Genomic DNA, 25,013 nt, shown 5'->3' with positions numbered 1-25,013 from the left:
TCTGTCTGTCAGAAATATAATATTGGATATCATTGTTATGTAGATGATGCACAATTGTACCGTCCATTGAAAACAGATGATGGTTATGAGTTAAATGATCTGATGAACTGCCTGTGTGAGATTAAATTATGGATAGCACAGAATTTCTTACAATTAAATGAGGCAAAAACAGAATGCTCAATAATTGGTTCTATTAGGCCATCTGTGCATATGTTAAACTGGGTCCTGTTGCCTCAAATGTGCATAAGCAAGAAACCTGGGAGTGGTCTTTGACTCTGAGCTTAAAATGGATAAGCAGGTAAACTCGGTGGTGAAAGCTGGATACTTTCATTTACGAAATATTGCAAAAATAAAACAATTCCTATCGCTTGCTGATTTGCAACAGGTTATACAGGCTTTTATCATGTCAAGACTGGATTACTGTAACTCTCGGTACCTGGGGCTTCTTACTGTTTTGTTGAACTGTATTCAGCTTTTACAAAATGCAGCAACTAGGCTTCTGACTGGGACTAAAAAGCAGGTCAGTGTTTGTCCTTTGTTAGCCTGACTGCAGTGGCTAACAGTCAACTTTAGGTCCAGTTTAAGGTTTTATTATATGTTTTTTAAGCTTTGCATGGCCTAGCACCTGAATACATTTCAGATATGATTCAATTTCACTCTACAACTCTGCCATTAAGGTCTTCACATAAATTACTGTTAAAGGTCCCTAAATCTCGCTTAAAGTCTAAAGGGGACTGTGCTTTTTCTGTTGCGGCACCCCGTCTTTTGAATAACCTGGCCCTAGTGATCAGATGCTGTATGACACTGGATCATTTTGAATCTCGTTTAAAAGGGCATCTACTTGCCCAAGCATTTGGTTGAGCTTGTTGTTGAATATTTTGGTTGTCTTGAGTTTTAAATGTTTTTATGTTAAATTTTTTTTTTTTTTTTGTCGTCTTGTTTTTCTGAATGTTGTTTTTATTGGAAATCACTTTGGCCAACCTAATTTGTTTTTAAATGTGCTACACAAACAAACAAATGGAAAGCTAACTGTCATCAGCATAAAAATGAAAGCCTTGTTTCATGAAAACATTGTGTAAAGGGAGCATGAACAATGAATATAAGAGGACCTAAGACTGAACCTGGTGGTACCCCATATACTTAACTTGTGTATGTTTGACAACTCCTCATTTACACATAATATGGTATGGATCTGAGAATCTGAACATGCCTGCCCCAAGTGCCAATGTAATGTTTTTGACATAAATCAAAGTTTTGAGATGGTTCTACAATTAACCAAACCAAAGTTGTGCCTTCTTTATTAAACTATAACTGCATGCTTGAAAATCCTTGAAACATGCCCAAAGCACAGTATTTCTCATTTGCCTTGACACATAAATCCTTTTTTTTTTTTTTTTAAACTGCAAACACAAATTGAGCATTTTAAGCCATTTGTTTATATATATAAAAAAATAAAAATAAAAAGTACTACTGTAGCATTCAAAAACCATCACAATGTCAATATAACTTACCATGGAACACAGTAGGCAAATTATATGACTGAAATCAGTGGGAAGAGGAAATCATTGTCCAGGCAGTGAAGGTGGTTTTTGAGAACATTACCTTTAAGTAATAAGTCATACAGCATATCGTAGAGATGCTGCTCATAAAAATCATGATGAAATTTAAGTTAAAGATACTCTATAGACAAAGTGTTTAATGTACGATTACTTCAGTAGTCTTTTTTTTTCCAGGGTGCTTGAATAATCCTGACCTCAGATCTTTTTAAGTATAACTGGAGAATGAGGATTCAGAGCCTCCCAAACATGGACAAAATCACAGGGTCAAATGCTGAGCCCATTCAGCAGGACGAATCAGAGCAGGGGGACGTCACTCTCCCAGAGACTTTAGAGAAGTTTCCAAAAAAGACCAGCGTTCCTCTGGAGAGGATTCCAGCCGCCTCTCTGCTGTGCACTCAGCTTTGTCCGTCTCTGCCTCCACTCTCTGAACAAGTTCTCCTCTTTCTCCTCGGCTGCTAGCAGAAACCCAAGAAATCAACAATGGAGGCCATCAAGAAGAAAATGCAGATGCTGAAGCTAGACAAGGAGAATGCCATAGACCGTGCAGAACAGGCAGAGATAGACAAGAAAGGTGCAGAGGACAAATGCAAACAGGTAAATGGATTGAATTTGGTGAACTGAAAACAGGTTATCAGACTAGACTTTTGTCTGTAGGTCTATCCATGTTTCTGTTGTTTTGCAACTGTGTCTAATTGAAGTCTCTGTTAAACTGGGAAAAGCCGACTATAAAAAGTACGAGGAAAATTGTCAAAGCAGTAATATAAATATAAGTAAACCTTTTTTGGTGTTTTTTCCCTGAGTACTAAGTACAGAAATTGTATCATTTACATTTATGCATTTGGCAGACGCTTTTATCCAAAGCGACTTACATTGCATTCAAGTTATAGTTTTTACATTTTTTTTTATCAGCTCTTGCTTTCCCTGGGAATCGAACCCATGATCTTGGCGTTGCTAGCGCCATGCTCTACTATTTGAGCTACAGGAAAGCTGTATCATTTGACCTTTCCTGTATATGTAGTGTGTATGAATCATCAGTAATCATCTGGTCAGTGTCATCAACTCCAAAAACTGATGATTAATCCCAGTATATGATCCAGCATCTCTGATGGGTTGAACTATTTTTAGTCTTGTTCCTTAAGACCCGTCAAACAGGACTAACTGAAGTGGCCGATGCCAAATATAGTGGTGTAAATATGTTAGTATATTTAAGTAGGTATACTTGTTTATAGCCATTTGATTAAGAGGCCCAGGCTGACAGGAACGACATTTTCCACCGTTTGGTTAAATGTGACGCAAATAACAGCACAAAATCACTTTAGATTTATTTGTTGACCCTGATGAATGAATTATTCCTGTTGATCTTTCTTTGCCACTCTTGTCGTCCTCAGTAATTAATAGGCAGTTCTCCGTTTCACTGAAAGCCATCTTAACGAAGGCTTCTTCATAATGGAAGTGCAGCTGGCTGTCCCATGAGAAACAATTTTGCCAGAGCACGTGTAATATGATAGTTTGTAGACATGAATTCCATTTCATTTTGAATCTCTGTATATCTCATTTATTAGAATTGGATTGGTTCCTTTCTCCAAGTTTATATGCCTCTGGAACTGATTTAATGCACTTTTGGTTTTTAACAAAGATTAAATTGCGTTATTTCTTGAAAGCCTGTCCTGATGGCCCAACTCCATCTATTCTTGTCCCAAGGCCTTTATCATTGCACCCCAGTTGGTCGCCACACATGCTGTCCTTGATCTTTTTTTGTCCCGCTCCACCTTCATGGAATTGTTCAATATAATAGGATCAAGGCTTTGTACCATCTGGAGCCACCGGGCTGTGTTTGACGCCAAAGCTGCGATGCTTCTCATAACTGTCCCGGTCCGTCAAACAGAATAAAGGGAAGGCATCTGTCATGAGTGCATTGCTTTGAAACCGTCATTCACTGTCATTATTTTACACTTCTCAATTTATGAGCTGACCAAAGCGGGCTCTATTTTTGCAGCCGGCATTATCTCGTTTCCATATGCAGCAGCCGACTGTCCTGCTGGCCCACAATAAATAGAGGCTGGTTTATGACACTAAGCTATGTGTGGTTAATGGGTGGTGGTTTATTTGTCGTGTGTTAAACGTGTGGGTGGGGGTGACCAGCAGCTGCTGCAACTCTCTGCTTTAACACAACTTTGCCGTTTTATAATTGTCTCCTCATGCCCTCCCCAAACAGCCCACCTAAACGAGACAGTCAGTTATGAGCCGGGATTTACATATCATCATTTATCATCAGTATAGGAATGGTGGACACATTACTTGACAAGTAACGATCTTCGAAAATATGGAGAAACTAAAGTTTCTAAAAGAATTTCCACCCTGACTTTGTCCTTCAGTCGGTCTTTCTGTGGTAGCATTCAAATCAAGCATGGAGAACCTGGTCCAATAAATCCTTCTGAATAAAACCAGTCAAAACTGTTTCCTTTATGGCATCATTTAAATCACTTTAATGATTGTGCTTAATGTGTGTGTTCGTGTGTGTAGCTGGAAGAGGAGCTCTTGGGCCTGCAGAAGAAGCTGAAGGGTGTGGAGGACGAGCTGGACAAATACTCTGAATCACTGAAGGACGCTCAGGAGAAACTCGAGCAGGCCGAGAAGAAGGCCACAGACGTGAGTGACACACAAATCATTCAAGGTTCAACATATCTCGCAGTCACACCTTGTTTGATATGTTATGTATGCACAATTATACACTACAGTACAATATTTGGGGGTCAATAATGTTTTGTTTTTGGTTTTTTTGAAAGACAAATTAATACTTTAGCAAGGATGCATTAATTCATCAAAAGTGATAGTGAAGACATCTATAAAAGATTTCTATTTCAGATAAATGCTGTTCTTTTGAACTTTTTTTTACTAATCAAAGTGTCCTGCAGCTCAACTCTTTTCAACACTGATAATAATCAGAAATGTTTCTTGAGCAGCGAATCAGCATATAAAAAGGGATCATGTGACACATGTAATGATGCTGACAATTCAGCTTTGCCAACACAGGAATAAATTACATTTTTACAAATTACAATAGAAAACAGTTACTTTAAATTGTACAAATATTTCACAATATTAAATATAAATAAATGAATAATTCACCCAAAAAAAAAAAAAATGAATACATCATTTGTAACAATATAAACCACTGACGCCTCATTTGAAGGTCATCTTTCACACCCTAATTTAAAGAAAAAATATATTTAGAATTTATTTTTTTTTCATTTGAAAATGAGGCTTATTTCAGGACCATCACTACCAGATCAGAAATATATGTTAATAATAATAACACATGCATGCATACACACAATGTTTCACATTAGAGCTGAGAATTGGGAGTGAGGAATGTGTTCAAACATAACATAGAAATGACAGGTTGAAGTCAGAAATGTTGAGGAGCAGGAGCGATCTGCACAGTTAGCATGCGTCCTCCTGTGGCTGTGGTCAGTATGAGCTGTGAAGCGGCGGAGAGATCAGGCTGTTAATCATGAGAGCGGCCCGTGCTGATTGGGCCGTCCTGTCGACAGCTGCTCTGTTGCTCGGGTGCCAAACACACCCACAGTATCAGATTCTGTAAACACTTCATAAACACTGTCAGCACCTCATGGCATCCCACCACTTCATCAAGGACCCTGCATTTTCTACTTGATTCTGTCTGTTTCTTACAGTATCTGTCATGTTTCAATGGGTTTAACATGACCTTTGACCTTTCCACACTCACACTGTCAATTCATATAAATCTCAATATCCAATAGTCTTCACCGATTACCAAAATGCAAGCATGATATACTTTATCTACAATACAATATAAGTACAAAAGATACCCAAAATGGTACTTCCATGGTCTTTCTGGGCGTAGGCATTTTTAATTTGCATCTGTACAGCATTTTTCCCCGATCCATGTTTCAAAGCAGCTCAACCCAATGATATGACTGGCAATACAAAATCTCCATCTCCATAAGATCATATGTTTGGGACGTGGAGGAGAAACTCCACTCTAGCATACAATAAATGTTCATATGCTAATTATCAACTAGTTACATGTGAAAAACAATTCAGCCGCAGTAGAAATGTTTTTATCAGGAAGCTTCTGTAGTTGCTTTGCTTCCCGTTCTTACTCTGAAAGACGAGGCTCTTGACTGCGTGCTTCACTTGCTGCGTGTGTTCTGTATTTACACCATTAATACGTGGCCAAAAAAGGAAAAACATCAGAGGAATGCAGTCATTTGTTTACAGTGAGGTGATGTCAGGATTTCCAGAGCTTCTGCTCAGAGTTTCATTGAGTGGATCGGTCTAAGGACAGTAAACTCAGACGGGCCTGAGCAAACTTTCCAAACATCCTGTTTTATGATTGCAATTTGTTTGAAATTCATTTATGATGTAGAAAGATTGTAAGCAATAAGACTCCTCTCCGAGATCAAATGCACAATTTGGGTACATGTGTGACCCTGGAGCACAAAACCAGTCTTAAGTCGCTGGGGTATATTTGTAGCAATAGCCAACAATACACTGTATGGGTCAAAATTATTGATTTTTCTTTTATGCCAAAAATCATTAGTATTAAGTAAAGATCATGTTCCATGAAGATATTTTGTAAATTTCAAACCGTAAATATATCAAAACTTAATTTTTGATTAGTAAGATGCATTGCTAAGAACTTCATTTGGACAACTTTAAAGGCGATTTTCTCAATATTTAGATTTTTTTGCACCCTCAGATTCCAGATTTTCAAAAAGCTGTATCTCAGCCAAATATTGTCCGATCCGAACAAACCACACATCAAATTCAGATGATGTATAAATCTCAATTTCAAAAAATTGACCCTTATGACTGGTTTTGTGGTCCAGGGTCTCGTATGATCTTGACAGACAGGTGACCAAGAATTCAATAGGCTGTAAGTACATTTAAATCTGTATATTTATAAGCCATGTTGCTGTATGTCATCATTTGACTTTTTTTTTTTTTTTTTTTTTTTTAACAAAACCTCTTAAAAACCTTTGCCATTATGTCATTGTATCCCCTGTATCTAAACAGGCCAGAAATACAGATTTTTGCAAACAATCAGTAAATAAAAATAATCCTTTTTGACAATCAGGGTGCTGTAAAAATTCAGTGGTTAAAGTCACAAAAGGTCATTCTAAACCTTGCTTCTAAGGTAGCAAGATGTAGGTGTTACACTCAGATTAATGGGCTAGTTTAGACTTTTTTTAACCAGGAAAAGGTCTTTCAGTATAATATCACAAATATCCACCTTCAGCTTGTTCTTTTTTTTTTTTAGATTATTTTACTGATTTTTATAAAGTAAACGTAAAAAATAACTTTTGTATTATTATTAATATTTCAAGATGAACACATACTGGAGTACACTTGAACCCATCTTTCATTCACTAGTACACTCAAGTCTACTACAAGCAGTGACTAAATACATTTTTTAAATACAAAGATAGTATGTTAAAAGTGCATTTTAGTTCATATTCATGGTGTCTCAAAATAGCACAGTTGAGTACACTTAGATGATCTTAAGTTTATCTTAAGAAGTATTAAAGGATCGATTTTAGTATGTTAAGTACAAAATTAGTGCCCGAAAATAAAGCACTTTAAGTACATTATGGAAGTGTACTTTTTTTTAACCTGGGTGGTGGACTTTAGCCTTGTACACATACTTGCGGTCTTGGCCACTTGAGAGCACATACACGACAGGAAGTGAGTGTGCAAGACTGTCCCAGCTCTTAAAACACCAGATCCACACTATCTCCAAAACTGCTCTGAGCGCTATTCCAGGCTTAGTGTATCCCATCATGCATCATGTTCTGGAAATAAATCGTGAGACTTTTTGCCGAGATCTCGCGAGAGGTCACGGAAACTTTTCCAATGCAAGTTAAATATTAATATAATAGTTAGATATTACATATAATTTGTGTGTGAAGTGTTTGAGTAGTGGTTATTTTGTACAATATTTTGTAGAACATTTGCAACTGTTTTTTATCACTTAATTAGAAGCACAAATTAAATTGTGTCATGTTACTACTGAACAGACATTTAAAAGTTGATTTTAAAATGCAAAGTGTTTCAAATAAAAATCAAGCTACGTAAACACTTGCATTTTTACAACACTATGGCCCGGTTTCACAGACAGGGTTTAGGCCATAGTTCAATTAGGACATTTAAGTAGTTTTTATAAACATGCTTTAAGAAAAAGCATTACAAAGGCACTGACATGTTTTAAGATCAGTCAGTGCAAGTTTCTTTCAGTTGAAACAGCTCAGATTTATATTTTAGTCTAGGACTAGGCTTAAGCCTTGTCTGTGAAACCGTGTCCCATCCGGGAATGAAAAGTTCGACACACTTGTGGTCTTCACATTCACTTGGACACTTGGGCCAAATACAGAAAATACGTCATATTATTAGTCAAGTGCAAATGCAAGGTTATGAAAGTTACCCCCCACTTTTCTTACTTTCAAGAAGATTTTAAAATCTGTATTAAATCTTTATCTACCTCCTGTAACAAAAAGGCAACAAAAACTTTGAAAGTATGCTCACTTTTTGGTGTTTTTTTTTAATAATTTTTATTTAATAATAAATCTATATTTTGAAGGAAGAGTATGTTTATTGTTATGTGATCTGCTTATTTATTTATTAAGTTTTTTTTTCTCTTTTGAATTTTAATTGCTATGTAATGTTTGGCCATCCGTGAACCCCTGGCTCTTTTCCTCTTTTCCTTGGCATATGTTTTCTTACATTTGTATTTATTTTCTAAGCAAGTGTTTAATTAAAAAAAAACAAAAAAAAACGCAAGTGTGGGTATTTGGGCAAGGCATTTCTGCCTCTGGGAGGAGCGAAGGAAGGCCCTGCTTCTGTGCTGCTCGCGAGCGCCGGATCACCTGACAGGTGCGCTGCGCGTGCGCCATCTGGAGCTCCGGCGAGCATCAGCTTTAGCTCAGCCCCACGGATGCGCGCTTCCCTCGCCGGCCATCCACGCTACACTTTTCCAGGAGAATCCTACTTCTTTAGACGAAGAAACTGAGATGTTTAACCTGAACGGTGTCTGATAAAGGCAGGATCACTGGGATATAGCGATATCGCTGCTGCCCTGCCGTGTCGCGTTTATCGTAGTTAATACCGGACTCGGGATTCAGAGGGAATGGCCTCGGTAACATCCATAGAAGCGGTGAAGAGGAAGATCCAGAGCCTGCAGCAGCTGGCGGACGACGCGGAGGACCGAGCTGAAGTGCTGCAGAGGGAGGTGGACCTGGAGCGGCAGGCCAGAGAGAGAGTGAGTGACCCCAGAAACATTCATCTGAGGCTGGACGCGGATTCTGGCCTGAGCAACTCCGTTACAGTGATGTTTTCTCTCTTTATTTACACCGTTCACTTCTTGTTAACTTCAAAGACAGCCTATTTACTGCAATATCAGTGTCCCTTTATTCCAAACCACCGCAGACAGTCAGTTGTTTGTAGAAAAGGGGCCTATCTTTATTAATGGGATGGCAAATGTGGCCCTGGAGCACAAAAACAGTCATAAGTAGCACAGGTATATTTGTAGCAATAGCCGAAAATACACTGTATTGGTCAAAATGATTGATTTTTCTTTTATGCAAAAAATCATTAGGATATTAAAAAAAGATCATGTGAAGATATTTTGTAAATTTCCTACCGTAAATATATCAAAACTTCATTTCATTTTAGTAATATGCATTGCTAAGAACTTCATTTGGACAACTTTAAAGGCGATTTTCTCAATATTTAGATTTTTTTTGCAGATTTTCAAATAGATGTACAAATGTTGTCCACGTTATCCAAATATCAGTATCAGTTTAAGGTGAAACAGTGCAGAATTAAACAGTATTCAGGTATGGTCTACACGTGGAGCACAGCGGCGAGCGAGAGCTCTTGACCCGTCAGATGAACTTGAGCTAATGCGCTGGACGTGAGAAGAGGATTAGGGTTTATATTGAGGACGGGTGATGTCGACGACTTAAAGCATCTCTCACTTTAAAATCAAGCTCTTTCTGTGGCATGGACCGGTGAATATGTGATGCAAGTGGTTAAATAAACAGGTGACCATGCGGTATTAGTCCACCTCAATGCAGACACTTGAGTCCATCAGCCCACGGGCCCTGACTAAATTAATCGTTTTGTGTACTTGTCCTCCTGTAGATGTGTTGGTAGTTTACATGAAGATAAACGTAAGTTTGGAGAAAAGTTTAATGTGTTGTCCATCCCCTCAAGTTCATTTAAACCATCTTATTTGAACTCCCATGCCTTACATTAACGCATGCACTAGGAGATTTTTGAGTAAAATGAACAAAAATCAATAATTGAACAAGAACATAAATACATTTTTCAAAACCGTTTCCTTGCTGTACCCCAATCCACAATAGTAAGCTTATAATAATGATCAATAATTTAAGCTGTCAAGTCAGATTTCATGGGAAATGTCAGTTTAACATCATTGATGCGGTGAGTGAAGTTCATAGGATTGTACTGTTGATTGACAACAACATTGCATTGTTCATCTGACAAAACATCTTTCTGAAGAAAAAACCTTTCATTAGACCAAAACAGTTTTGAAAGTTGTGAGTTGTGAAAATTACACGATACTCCCACACCATACATGCAACATGAATGTGCAAATGACTTCTGTGTGCAATTTCCTGCAAAATCTGTTCTGACAGCTCTGTAAATCATTATTCTAGCTTCATCAAAGTGAAAGTAAAGACATGGTTTGGAAGATCCTTTTTTTCTGCACTAATCTGAAAGTAGTCAGAGTTTGCTGAAACATTTACAATTTCTGAACCCAAGTTTAATTATAGTTTTCAGCATGTGACTATCTGATCTGAGCAATCACAAAACGGTCATTAATGTGGTTGGTCAGAACAAAAGTGGCAGATATATTACTTGTTCAGATTACTTTTTTTATTTTATTTCTATGTATGAAGTCATTTATTTGTTTGCCAGCAGGTAAAGATCCCCTGTGTATGCTTTATGCCTGAGATCTGTCTCTGGCCAACACTTTATTTGAATGTGATATTTCTAGTGAAGACTTTAATTCTGAATCCAGATTTGGTTTTAGATGTATTAAAAATAATGTCTTATATGAGGTTTTCAGTTGTTCAGGCTATTTTCATATTTTATCCTGGATTTTAACCTTGCAATGAAAATAGCTCTAGAAGCTGGCATAGCTTTAACCTACAAACAAATTAGGCCACTTTTGTACTCAGCTGTGTCGTTTTACTAGATTATGAATAAGAACTTATGTTGTAAAGATGTTATTAACATAACGATATTAGAATTGCCAATTTTTGAATATTGTCTAATAGCTGCAGGCATGTTGTTTTGGGGGAATTATTTAAAATGATAAACAGATCATCCGTTCATTCATGTTCATTGTGTGCTGTGTTTGGTGACATGATTAAATGTTCCCACATTTAAAGGGTTAACGTAGTAATAGCATTGCTAGCGTGTAGTTAGCTATTAAAGCATTGGACAAACAGGTGATAGTGCGCTCAGCCCTCTTTACCTAGTGAACTTTGCATTTTTAAAGTTTAACTTTAAAGCCAGCAATGCATTCAGAGAGAATGTGTCCGATGGGAACTTCTGCTTTATAATTGCCAGTGAATGCATGAACTAATAAAATGTATGGCTTAAATGGAAATGAAGTTGCTTTGGATAAATGCATGAATGTAACAATTTTGGTTGCTTAACTGTTCCATCGATGGTTCTTGTAGAGCTTTTGAGGAACAATATATTTTTTTTAGAAAATTCCTATTGCTTCTACTGCCCTCGTCAATGACAATGCTGTCATTTCAGATTCAAAAGAATAGATTAGACAAATCAGAATTAAATTTAATACAATTAGTGCAATTTTTTTTAGAGTAATCCTGTTATTGGTCCTCCTAAATGTGTATGAAATGAACGTACTGAATATGTGGTAACCATGCTGTTCAGTAAGTGAGCCTGACTGCTTTGACTGATTCACTAGTGTGATGTACATCTGTTTTAATGTCTGATATTTGTTCAGACATCAGACTACCCTGCTCACTGTATGTTTGACTCTGTGGATTCATTAATAGTTTTGTGGTGAACAGTGGAAACTGTATTTTTTTTTACATTGTCACAGTATTTTAGTACAGTGATGTATATTTTTGTAATACAATATTAAAGAAGATTTAACATCTTTAAGATGTAAAGACGTGGTTAAAGTCTTAAGACGCACTGTATTTACAGAAGAGACAGTAGTCTCTTACTAGATTCTAGAGTGAATGTGAGCAATTGTTGAATGTTTACGTTTAATTGAAAAAATCATTCTGCAGGTTATGTCGTAATATAGGCTGCTGTATAATATTAGAAAATAAATGCTATTATCATTATATTAGCTTAAGTTACAAATTTTTGCATAGTATACATTTTATGTTAATTTTATTGGCTTCAATTTGCACATTGTTCTGAGGAGAACACTGGTTAGGATATGAAAACAACTTTTGTCAATAAAATACAGAAAATAAAAATTATTTGAGAGTTGTACTGATTGCAACAATAAAAGTCTACCTTTTTTTTTTTTTTTCAAAACACCTGCTTTTGAGGAAGCGTAACAATATTTGTGGTTTGAGTCAAAAGTCCTTTATCTTAATGTTCTAGATGTAGTTTTGCACTTAATTGGACATTAATCTCAAGATTTTCACATTGCATGTTGCCTCCACACATTAAACTCCAACAAGTTCAAGTTCCAGATCACATTTGTCCTCCATGGCATGGTGTGCATTGACTGATTCTCCTGTGATGGCAGGCTGAGGCTGAGGTGGCGTCCCTGAACAGACGTATCCAGCTGGTAGAGGAGGAGTTGGATCGTGCCCAGGAGAGACTCGCCACCGCGCTACAGAAGCTGGAGGAGGCAGAGAAAGCTGCAGATGAGAGCGAGAGGTGTGACCATCTATAACACTTGAACTACACACCTGGGCTTTGTTTACGCCGCAGTCTTTTTATTTATTTGACACTCATACCTTTAATTTTTTGTAATCAGAAAAAAACAACAACTGAGTTTTAGGTAGTTTCATATAGTTTTTTTGTCATTTGAAAGACAAACTTTCCACACTGTAAAGGATCAGCCATCCGTCCAGAGTTTCATGAGTAAATACCTTAAACCTATTGTATTTAGACTTGCTGAGTTTGTGTGTTCGTGGCATTTCTGAATGTAATATTGCCCATGTGGTCTCTCCAAACAGAGGAATGAAGGTGATAGAGAACAGAGCAACAAAAGATGAGGAGAAGATGGAGATCCAGGAGATGCAGCTGAAGGAGGCCAAACACATCGCTGAGGAGGCTGACCGCAAATATGAGGAGGTGTGCATGTCAGCCAACCTCACATTATTAAATGACTGGAATCAATTTAAATCAGGCTTCTTATAAGTAGATGCTTTTCACAGTATATGTGAAACATCATTTATTCATGTTTTCCTATATTTCATATTTATTCATTTAAAATATATATTTATACATAGCATTGGCTTGTGACCATTTCTTGCAATTTTGATTGATAGTATCATTGACACCCTGCATCTACAGGTGCATCTCAATAAATTAGAATGTAGTGGAAAAGTTCATTTATTTCAGTAATTCAACTCAAATTGTGAAACTCGTGTATTAAATGAATTCATTGCACACAGACTGAAGTAGGTCTTTGGTTCTTTTAATTGTGATAATTTTGGCTCACATTTAACAAAAACCCACCAATTCACTATCTCAACAAATTAGAATATGGTGACATGCCAATCAGCTAATCAACTCAAAACACCTGCAAAGGTTTCCTGAGCCTTCAAAATGGTCTCAGTTTGGTTCACTAGGCTACACAATCATGTTGATCACTGTTGACCTGACAGTTGTCCAGAAGACAATCGTTGACACCCTTCACAAGGAGGGTAAGCCACAAACATTCATTGCCAAAGAAGCTGGCTGTTCACAGAGTGCTGTATCAAAGCATGTTAACAGAAAGTTGAGTGGAAGGAAAAAGTGTGGAAGAAAAAGATGCACAACCAACCGAGAGAAGCGCAGTCTTATGAGGATTGTCAAGCAAAACTGATTCAAGAATTTGGGTGAACTTCACAAGGAATGGACTGAGGCTGGGGTCAAGGCATCAAGAGCCACCACACACAGACGTGTATGAGATTGAATTACCAATTACATTTTTGTTAAATGTGAGCCAAAATCATCACAGTTAAAAGAATCAAAGACTTAAACTACTTCAGTCTGTGTGCATTGAATTTATTTAATACACGTATTTCACAATTTGAGTTGAATTACTGAAATAAATGAACTTTTCCACGACATTCTAATTTGAGATGCATCTGTATATCCCAAGCTTCATATCCAGCTGCAATTTCTGTCAATGTGTCTGACTGATAGCAGAGGATATGTAAGCACTTCTACTGAAGAACCAACATGCTGCTTCCTTGATAAAATGGTCACAGAGTTATGTTTTTTTTTGTGTGGAAGGTGTCACTATACCTAATCCTGAATTTTCCTGCATTATTGTTCATTGGGGATTAACTTCCTCCTTCATAACTTTGCTTTACAGATCTGTGATATTTGTTATTTGACTGTAATTGTAAAATTGGGTCTATTTGTGTGTGTGACTGACTGCAGGTGGCGCGTAAACTGGTGATTCTTGAGGGTGAGCTTGAGCGCTCTGAGGAGCGAGCTGAAGTGGCTGAGGCGTAAGTACATATAATGCTCATTAAAACAGTTTAGTTGAGACTGAGCTTTATTGCTTTATTCATAAATAGGGGTGTAACGATGCAAGAATCGCGGTTGAACGATTCACAGGCATTTTCCAAATGGAAGTGATCATCCCTATCCCCTTGGAGTGGGGACTTGGGAGTGAGCAGGGCACGTGCGTGTCATTATGTTGTCGTTTGGAATGCACTTGGTGAAGGGAGCGTAATTTCCTCATTCTCTTCAGCTGGGATGTTCCCGTGACAACGCAGCACGGTGTGCGTCAGCAGATTCGCTGGCGGACAACCGCATAAAAAAAAATACATTTCATAATTTAAAAAGTTGTGTATATATTTTTTTTTTTATATATTATATAGCATATTTTAAAAACTTTTAAAATATAAAATGTATGTTTATTTGCAACCGTTATGCTAACAACAATAAAAAGACTATTGACATTTAAACAGCGACATCTGCTGACGTTCAACTGAATCGTTCAACCGCGATTCTTGCATCGTTACACCCCTATTCATAAATAAGTAATAACATCAGTAACCTTGTGTGTTAACGGGGGATTCTGTTATCATTGATATTTGATACTAATACTTTATTAATTTCAGTAATAAGGGAGCATATTCCTGCCTAAAAGTGTAGGCTAGCACTAACATGATGAAAACATGAACGAGCTTAATCAAATTCCTTGCCAAAATTGTGTTGATTGTATTAATTTACTCCAAAACGATGGGTGGAATATGTATACGCGATGGTAACAGAAGTGCGTTACGTTTGCATGAATAAGTTTAATATGCATGTCTGTGTTACCTAAAACAAATTACAAAGCTACATTCAGCAAACTTGTTATTTCCAGGATTCTTTCTGCTGCAAATGCTTTTTATTTTAATAAAATAACAGAAGAGTTCTCAGGATTATTTAACAACAGCAAGGTTCTGATTGTCCATTCTCCTTGTGTTCAAAATGCATGATCCTTTGCTCCTTATCCTGTGACTCCCCCATTACCTCCCCGTTCCCCCACTGGCCCGTTTTGGACTAACCCAGTCGAGTCAGGCAGCTGGAGGAGGAACTTAAACTCATGGACCAGAATTTGAAATCCATGATGGCCGGAGAGGAAAAGGTACTGCCGAGAGACTGATGTAGCACGTTAACTCCGGCTTCTCTTGACCTGTCCTCTCTTTTGGAGATCTGTGTCCTCCTGTGCTGCTCTTCTCGGCTCTCTCCCTGTGCAGATAAACGCATCTTTTCCAAAAGAAAAAGGGACCTCAACTAGAACCTTGGGGAATACCCCACTTTAATTTCTGTTCTTGTGTAACAAGCACCTTGGAAAATATTTAGTTTTAGTTATTTTATTTATTATTATTTTTAATACTATTATTATTGTTTAGTTTATTTGTATTATTTGTTATTATTATTATTATTATTTTTTTTTTAATTATTAGCCTATTATTAAAGTAGCCAGTCCTCAGGTGCTGTTATGTTCTGCATTGCTTTTCTTAAGAAACTGTTTCGTGAATAACGTGTAAAGGCATTTAAAGTGCCTGATGTGCTTGAAACTTTGAATGGCTCTAATATTCAGCCAAAATTAAGAGGAGTGACCTCATTGTTTCATTCAGGTTGGGGTCTCTTTAGCTTAATCCGCTGCCTTTCCTGTCTTCTCAAAGTGCTGTCTCTCTCCTTTCCTTTGCCCTTTCTTTTCCTGCATCTCTTACTGTGGTACAGCAAATCTGGTGACCTAGAGGAAGAATTGAAAAATGTCACCAACAATTTGAAGTCCCTGGAGGCACAGGCTGAGAAGGTAGGCAGAGCCCTAGTGTTTGTTGCAGTGAAAAGTCCAAATGCCCTGCTATTCATTTTCAGGTCAGACTGCCCATGTTCACTCTCAATCTGTATTTGTGGTTATAATTTGGTCTTTGTACAACATTGTATCTCATATGTCATTTATCCAAATTTTAAGCCAAATTTAAAAATGAGATTCCTCTTAAAGCAGCGTTGTATACAGGGTGAGATTAGCCAATAAAGTGAATTGTTCCCTAGGTTGAGTAAAATGGCTTTCTCATACTTCCAGTCTCCATAGACTTCACTGCCATCTCTCTTTTGCCAGTGCTATCTTCATATGCATTTTAAAAACATTTTCGTATGTATTCATTTTTTAGTATTCTGCAGTGAGTCTTTTTAGCCTGTAAAGAGTTCTTAAATATTGAATGGTATGTAAATAAAACCTTTGTTTTATCTTCAAAGGCATAAATATTGCACAGATTGCGAAAAATGCTCTTGCTTTTCAGTTTGTCTTCACACAATGAAGCTGCAGCATTAATGATTCATTTTTTATTTATTCCCCAGTACTCCACAAAGGAAGACAAATATGAAGAGGAAATCAGAGTACTCACTGACAAGCTCAAAGAGGTGAGTTTATGAAAATGTAGCATAACTGCTCCTCTATCAGCTATAAACTCAAGCCATTTGACTCATTTAAATTTGATACTGTATTATTATACACTGTTATGGGAGCCTTAATAGCTCCATGTTAAAGCTATCTGAAACCAGATTAAACAGCCTTGACCATAGAAACTGCAGTAATGTGGTAAACTGTAAACATGATTGTGCATAAATACAAGCTTTTCAGTCCACACAGCACTACCCTTACAGAAATAATGCAGATACTAAGACTTTTTGTTGTTTGTTAGCGAACACGGACAAACACTTTTCTTATCATGGGTTTCAATGGCACATGTTCAGTTACAGACTGAAGTCTTATCATTTGTGTAACCAGAACTGATTTGGTAGGTTATTGATTGCTAGAGATTTTATTTATGGATACAGTTTTATGACTGGGCGTTGTTAAGTGAACATGACAGTTCAGTTTTGAGAGTATTGTCACTGATTAGGTTTAATTAAATACTAAAAAAGACCATATATGTGTGTGTATATATATGTGTGTGTGTATATGTGTGTGTGTGTATATATATATATATATAATGTATATATGTACTTGGGTTTCACACTTAGTCACCTATAAGCCGACACTGGTTCACTAATATGGTCAGTCCATCCGTGCAATGTTGAACTTTATCTCAAAGATAACAAAAAGATCTTTATCTCTGCCAAAAGATAGGATGCATTTGCAGGTTTAGTTTCACTTGATTGTAGGTTCACAGTCATGTCATCCAGCGCTCTTTATGTTCTCTGTGTTCTAAAGTTTCCCTTTATTGTTTCATTGAGTGAGAAACCCCTTCAAACAATTTAGTGTGTAAAAATAAATAATTCAGACTGATTAACAAAACAATTCAGGCCATTTTACCAACCATTTGATCAGCTCATTGATTACGCATGTGACTAAGTGCAATAGCGCTGTTGTTCATGTAATATTTCTGAAGTATTCTTTTAAGAAAATTCATGAAGATGTTGTTTTTCTTTTCTCTAGGCTGAAACGCGTGCTGAGTTTGCTGAGAGGTCTGTGGCGAAGCTTGAGAAGACCATTGATGATTTAGAAGGTACATCTTCAAGATTTGTTCTGCTGCCTGTAAAGAGTGACTGTACTAATGACAAAATAACAGGAATCTACTCGTGTGTGTGTATTAGCAGTTTTGCTGCCTCGCTCGTTCTAATTATAACCTCTGTCCCATGTTTTGTAAACCAAAATGATTCATAGAAAAATAGAAAAACGTTTCGCATGACCAGATAGAGGCGAATGTCATATACTAATGTTGCTTGAAATGCTGTAGGCGTTGTGTGCGTTTCCTACAGATGGATCTTGTGTCTTTTGATGGACTGAAACTGCATGTCATCTGTTTTTGGAGAGGTGACTCTGACACCTTAGATGTTGAGGGAATAAGTAGACGACACGTGAGAGCATGCATCATGGGTTTCATTTCAGAGCGACTGATCAAGACGACTCTTTGAGTGAGCTTGAAAATTATGCTTGAGCCATGGTTTTCTAACCAAGATTGCTTGTTGTTCAGACATTGCAGTGAAACAACTGATAGTTGAAATTGTTTCTCCATCTCATGGTATTATTTTGTCTTTTTCTGCTGCTTGTTTCGTTCTGTCCATCTCGTGTGTGTGTCTGTGTTCTCCTCTGGGACGATGTACAGATGAGGTGTACGCTCAGAAACTGAAGGGTAAAGCCCTCAGCGAGGAGCTGGATCTGGCTCTAAACGACATGACTACCCTCTAAACGCTCTCTCGGTCTGCTCCTCATCCTTCTTCTCTTCCGTGTTCTGTCTGTTTTTCTCCATGTGACTGTGAATCGGACATCAGGTGTTGTTGTTCAGTCTGATTTGACGGCTGCGGCTCCAGTTTTGTGTCGTGTCTTTGTGATCTGTAATGGAACGGTCAGCATTGTGTGTTATTCTCATGATGACTGTCCATTCTGAGGTTCTTGATAAGCCCGATCGATGTTTAGCTGAGTGACTTTCATAATGTTGCCGCTTCCACTGCAGCATCTGTGTCGTACGTGCTCGCCGCTGCTTTACTTTATCCTGCTGCTGTAATAAATGTAAAAATGTCTTCCCTCTGTTTCCTTCTGTTTCTTGATTTCTATGTTTATTTTGCATTATCACAGATTTGTCATCCGTTTTATGCTGTGAATCATTCAGGTTGTGCAGATCAGATGTTAAGTGAATCAGTCTGAATCCAATCGTTGTGCAAACTAATGCATAAGCACACAAGAACAGACCCTGTGAACAGCAGGCAGAGCTACGATTGCTTCAGTGAGGTTGCATGTAATCAAAGAAAAAAATTATATATATATATCACTGGCATGAGAGAACAGCAGTTAGCAAATGACAATCTATTCCACACCCCTATTGGGAAAAAAAACTTTTTTTAACTGTACTTATATAATAATGTCAGTAAAAGAGCATTTTAAAATGTAAACAAAAAAATGCTTTTTAAATTGTTACATTTCAAGGGTTGTTTGTAATTAGGAAAATTTATCTTATTTTTCTTTCACAATATTTTTCTTTTTTATGACGTTCATTCTCTTGCATTGCTCTGATGGTGACAAACCTCAATACTTCAATAGAGTTACTGTCAAATATTGGTGCCATTAAACTTAAACTGACTTGCTCAGTGAGATTTTCTGGTCCAGAGTAGCTTTCTGTGATTTCAACTTCAGTTTCAAACCTGGAGTATTGAAATGATAAAAAACTAAAGTCATAAAAAGTAATGCCTGATGTCATTGTTTTCTTACAGTTTTTCTCAATTGCTTCGGCTCAGTTCTCAAATGAGAGGTTTTTTTTTTGTTTTTTCTCATAATAAGTTCAGATGTCTGAACAATTAGTTTTTTGTTCACATCAGATTTTAATTTCCTATTGATTTAAGCAAATTAAATGTGTTCTGGCACGTGTGCAAATGAGTAAGTGCAACTGTGTACAATTTGCACAATGACTAAATGCAAATGGCTTGTTGATCAAAACTGATGAATTGATTCTCAGTGAAATTCTCAAACTTTTCACGACTTCTAAACATTCCTTCATTGTGTGAGCCATCACATGCAAACTGATCTGTTCAATTATCAAAATCTATCAGACCTATCTATCAAACTGATCTATAAAAGCATGTAAATTCCATAAATATCAGACATGGAATGGTTGGCAAAGGGGCAGAAAATTTCTGAAACTTTCCAGAATATTTGGAAAATTGTGTGTAAAATTTTTACTTTTTTTGTAAACTTGTGGGAAACAAATTGTAAGTTTCCAGAAATTCACTGAATGATTTCTGCCCCGTTTCAACCCTACTTGCCATCGTAATGAAATGGGGAATCTTGCCATGCAACAAAGCTTGGAAGCATATATGTGACCCTGGAGTCGCTGGGGTATATTTGTAGCCAAAAATACATTGTATGGGTCAAAATTATAAATTTTTCTTTTATGCCAAAAATCATTAGGACATTAAGATAAAGATCATGTTCCATAAAGATATTTTGTAAACTTCCTACCGTAAATGTATCAAAACATCATTTTTGGTTAGTAATATGCATTGCTAAGTACTTCATTTGGACAGCTTTAAAGGCGATTTTTCTCAATATTTTGATTTTTTTGCACACTCAGATTCCAGATTTTCAAATAGTTGTATCTCAGCCAAATATTGTCCGATCCTAACAAACCATACATCAATGGAAAGTTTATTTATTCGGCTTTCAGATGATGTATAAATCTAAATTTCGAGAAATTGTTCCTTAGGCTCGCACACATAGAGTTTGCCCAGCACAATCACTACCATATTTAACGTGGACAAATGTCACATGCTGTATAAATACATTTATATTTGTAAAGTACATTTATCTGTAGAAATGTTGCGTGTAAACTGTAAACATTCACAGTTGCTTGATGTGGAAGAGCAATAGGAAGATACGCAAGAATGTGTGGTGGTGATGGTGTAAGGGCAAGACAACAGAGTGTGCAAAAATGAGTAAGCAATAGTGAAATTTCAGTTTACATGTAACACATTTCTACAAATACAAGTAAATGTACTGTATAAATAAAAATGTTCATTTTTTTTTGTACAGTTGACTTTTCCCAATACAAATACAAAACTGACATTCTTGTATATTATAGAAATCAGTCTGTCAACAAAAAAGTAGAAAAAAAATGCATAAACCAAATATGAAATTTGCATATAACAAATATTTTCATGGTGAAAAGACATTAAACATTTTGACCAGTGTGGCTCACACGATGACAAAAACACATTTTATTGTGGTCACTGACACAATAACTCGGTTTTGAAGCATTAATAAAATGTTTTGGGTGAGTTTCTACTTTTTGCAGACATGCGATAGGGTTCTCATGCTTCAGCAAACCGTTTTGACAATTGCACTTACAGTTTAGAGAAAAATGTGCCAAAGCAATTGAGAAAAACTGTAAAAATATACATAACTGGAGGCGTTCCAGAAAGCAGGTTTAACTAACCCGAGTAAGTTAACTCTGAGTAAGCTGTTAACTGCCGGTTCCAAAAACCAAGGTAACTTTGTGGGTACTGTATGTCAGTAATTATAGCAACTTACTCTGTGAAACCTAACCTGTTCCAGAGGGTTTGTTTATTTCAGGTAAACAGCTCAGCATCAGAAGTATCTGTTTGTTTTTTTTAGGACCATAAATAAAAGAGCAGCTCTGTCAGTTGCTACATTAAAGTAGCTGCAAATTTCTAAATGTTTTTATGTCTCCTGTTATGAAAATTTTAGCATTCATGTTTCTTGTCTACAACTTCTAAATGATGCTATAGTTTTTACTGCCATCATAAAATCAGCAGTGGCCACTGGATCAGTAATTGATTAGTAATTGGCTGTTCTTGGAACCTCTATTCTATATTTTTTTTTCTTCCCTTCATCGTTTTGGCTTCCTTCAGTGTTTAGGCCTTGCTTCAACTTCTGTATTTTTATCCAAATGTTTTTATATTGCATAAAAATGCTGGATGAAAGCATCAAGATGTGAACATTTTCGAAATGCATATAAAAGAACTTGCTTGAGGTTTTTATTTTGTTTTTGATGAATGTTCATAAATTCTGAAAATATAGATATTTACAGAATAAATTCCTAGATGAGCTCACAGTCGTGTAACTTGGTCTGAAACAACTGCTGTTTCTATACCCCAGCAGAAACCATTTTGTTGTACTGTTGCAATATTCCTGTTTTTTTTTTTGTTTTTTTTCTCGTCACAAATTTGTAGCTTTGTTGGACACAACCTGGTCAGAGTTGCTTGTGTTATTGACAGCTTCTTTAATATGCTCTGGCTTTATTAAATATTGAATGCTTCCACAAACTGCAGATGGTTCAAAAACATGGCTTCTTGTTGATAGATGGTTTGACAGAAGAACAAAACGTTGATAAGCTCATAAAAGGTGCTGATAAATGGAATATGGAAACATTGACATTGGTGGGGTAACACATTACAAGTAACGCAAGTTATATAATCAGAACATTTTTTTTAAGTAACTACTAAAGTGTAATGCATTACTTTTAAATTTACAATGAAATTGTTTTCCCATTTATGTTGTTGAGCGAAATCGGGAGTAAGTGCGGAGGCAGAGGCGCTTCCTTCAGCCTGAGGTTTATTCATTTCACTTTTGGTTTAAAAGGGCCCTTACAGTTGCCAAAAATATAACTTTTGGGTTTTTGTTGTTAAAAAATAAATAAGCAAGCTCAGCCCAGGTGACAAAAAATAATGCAAAAGTAACATAATGCATTACTTACCATAAAAAGTAACGCAATTAATGCAATTAGTCACTTTTTCATGGAGTAACACAATATTGTAAAGCATTACTTTTCTTTTAAAGGTAACTTTCCCCACACTCTGTGTACACGTGGCACTCCCAAAACTTTTCCTACTGGGAGACTCTCAGCACTGTACCAAAATTTCCTAAAAATGCTGTCAAAAAGACTGCATCAGTGATCCCAGAAAAATAATCTGTTGTTCTTATGCTCATTTATTTTCTATATACTGTATTTGAAAGAATCTGATAAGTTTTTTTTATATTATGATTGTCAAGATTTGATTGCCTGCTCGTTTTATTTTCTCACCAAATCTCTTCTTGTTCTCACATCACCAGAGAAACTGGCCCAAGCCAAAGAGGAGAATCTGAACATGCACCAAGTGCTTGACCAGACCCTTCTGGAGCTCAACAATTTATAAAGACGGAGTCTCGCGGCACACTGAGCTTCCCAGCGGGGCCTGACGCAGCTCTTTGCTTTGATAAGTGAATGTCTTAGAGTCACACACTTGCCATTTTCTTTCCAAACAGCTCGATGCAAACAATGTCTTGCAATAGTAGAGAAGCCAGCAGAATCTTAAACAAATTATCAACCTAATTTGTAAGAAATCCATTGTTGATTTATTCTAAACGTCATGTTTACTACAAATGTAGCTTTTTGACCTCAACTGAAAAAAAATAAATAAATCCTGTAATTCCCAATTTTGGATTTAAACCATATACTAACAATTTAAAGGCAAGATTTTGTACAATGAAATCACTTTTGAGGTTACTATTTTTAAGCATTTTCATTGATTGTACCAAAATGCACAGCTGTGATTGTAACTAATATCACCTGCAAAATTGTAATATGAATGTTTCCGTATGCAGTGCTGCAAACATGTGGCCTTTCAATGAAATTCGCTTCTCCAAATGCAACATGCGGATTTCATGTCCTGGTCCAAAAATGAATTTGTGCTGATAAACCCTTGCTTTAAAATGTTGTGAAATGGAAACCGTAGGCAACACTAAAACATCTGTGATGATTATATAAAATTGGGCCTGTAAGACATGGCTTATGTTTTTGATTATAATAACTACTACAAATGCTTGCAAACATTTCTTGTGTCTGTTTGACAGATCTGACCAAATCTGTGAAGAATAACGTACTCAAGGTGATGATGATGATAATAATAATAATGATACTAATTATGGGGTTGGATGAGATTGCTGAATCTATTATTATTGCTGTGTTATATATGTGAAAGAATGCAATGGATTTGATTAATTGGGAAAAATATTTTTTACATCGTTTAAAACTGTCTAACTCCCTCTAATGCAAATCACTATGTAGTAAATTCTAGAAAAACTTTGCATTTATTTGGTATATAAAAGGGATAACATTTGGATCATTCTTGCACACATTTTTAAATAATTCCTGCAATTTTTATGCATCACCTGTTTATGTATCCTATGCAATTGTTTGAGCTATTTGATTAAAATTAAAATATTGAAAACAGAATTTTGCCTTTTTATTGAAAAATCTTCTTAAGAAGTCTGACAATAACAGTTAAGAGTGGCGACAGATTAAAAGACTGAATTTGAACAGTACACGGAGTGACTTAACTCTGTGAATGTGTATTTGTCCCTTGCCATAGTAAATGTTCAATTCAAGTTTATTTCTATAGCGCTTTTCACGATACAAATCGTTGCAAAGCAGCTTTACAGAAAGTTTTAAGTTTCTACATTGTATTTAGGAGTAGGTTATTAGTGGTGACTATGAAAGAAATGTACAGTAAAAATCATGCAGTTAGTTAGAAATTACATGTAATCAAACAGACCGTGAACACTATTAACTGCAATGATTATATGCTGTGATTTAAGCACAATTTGGTAGTTTTATATGTTGTTCCAGGGTTAGCATCATCTGAGGTCTTCTGGGGGGTGTTCGGTCATCTCAGATCTTCGTAAGGGTTGGATCCAGACTGAAGCTCGTGTAATTCATAGTTGCCTCGGGATGCAATGTTTATGCTTCAGTGAGAAAAAATAAGCAGACTGTTGTGCTACTGCTGCTTTATTTATTAGTCGTTTTGGTGTGAGAATACCCCTTAAAATGCCATTCATTTAAGTTTTTTCTTTTCAATAAATTAAAGTTAGTACAATGTTTTTGTGTGTGTGTGTGTGATAATGGGGTAAGGAGTATTAGCATAAGACTGCAACATAAATAATAATTTGGTTTCAATACTTCCTGAATGCACTTTCTAGTTATCCGAGGTGACTTGTATTGCATTCAGTGTCTAGATTTGATCAGTTCATGCATTCCCTGATTCCCTGTCGAGCAAAGCCAAAGTAGGTTTCACCACATGATGTATGGTTGAGGTTTTGTGACCCAAAATGTGGTAGCACCTCCTACTGGCCATTTAAGGTGAGTCTTTGTGGCTGATTAGCAAGAAATAGCACCAACATCCAACAAAGGTTAAATTCTCCTCACCTTACTTTTGGCCTGCACTGCCTGA

At 36.5% G+C, this 25,013-nt stretch overlaps 1 protein-coding gene across 10 annotated transcripts; it reads left to right on the top strand.

Annotated features, from left to right (window-relative positions):
- Positions 1 to 1,907: 1,907 nt before the first annotated feature.
- On the top strand, positions 1,908 to 24,019 carry tpm2 (tropomyosin 2 (beta)). Of its 10 annotated transcripts, XR_009273095.1 has the most exons (10): positions 1,910 to 2,153; positions 4,083 to 4,208; positions 12,373 to 12,506; positions 12,809 to 12,926; positions 14,226 to 14,296; positions 15,351 to 15,426; positions 16,650 to 16,712; positions 17,731 to 17,800; positions 18,032 to 18,209; positions 18,401 to 18,817. XR_009273095.1 is itself a non-coding variant. In XM_058789105.1 (9 exons), the coding sequence occupies exons 1-9, from the start codon at positions 2,040 to 2,042 to the stop codon at positions 18,481 to 18,483; spliced, it is 855 nt and encodes a 284-aa protein (XP_058645088.1). In that variant the 5' UTR covers positions 1,908 to 2,039; the 3' UTR covers positions 18,484 to 18,817. The 10 variants fall into 10 exon arrangements, 9 of the variants coding, with proteins under 9 accessions (XP_058645088.1, XP_058645087.1, XP_058645086.1 ...); XM_058789105.1 differs by lacking the exons at positions 15,351 to 15,426; positions 18,032 to 18,209 and adding an exon at positions 16,029 to 16,104 and having other exon boundaries at positions 1,908 to 2,153; XM_058789104.1 differs by lacking the exons at positions 15,351 to 15,426; positions 18,032 to 18,209; positions 18,401 to 18,817 and adding exons at positions 16,029 to 16,104; positions 22,858 to 24,019.
- Positions 24,020 to 25,013: the final 994 nt, after the last annotated feature.

The sequence above is a fragment of the Onychostoma macrolepis genome, chromosome 10 (genome assembly GCF_012432095.1).
Source record: "Onychostoma macrolepis isolate SWU-2019 chromosome 10, ASM1243209v1, whole genome shotgun sequence".
NCBI classification, from domain to species: Eukaryota; Metazoa; Chordata; class Actinopteri; order Cypriniformes; family Cyprinidae; genus Onychostoma; species Onychostoma macrolepis.
This window is presented reverse-complemented; position numbering and strand designations above follow the sequence as displayed.

Excerpts from the sequence above, each read along its gene's own strand:
- tpm2 (XM_058789104.1), top strand. The coding sequence starts at position 2,040 with ATGGAGGCCATCAAGAAGAAAATGCAGATGCTGAAGCTAGACAAGGAG. Across the intron at positions 12,507-12,808 it reads GCTGCAGATGAGAGCGAGAG|AGGAATGAAGGTGATAGAGA; the intron begins GTGTGACCATCT and ends CTCTCCAAACAG. Across the intron at positions 14,297-16,028 it reads CGAGCTGAAGTGGCTGAGGC|CAAATCTGGTGACCTAGAGG; the intron begins GTAAGTACATAT and ends ACTGTGGTACAG.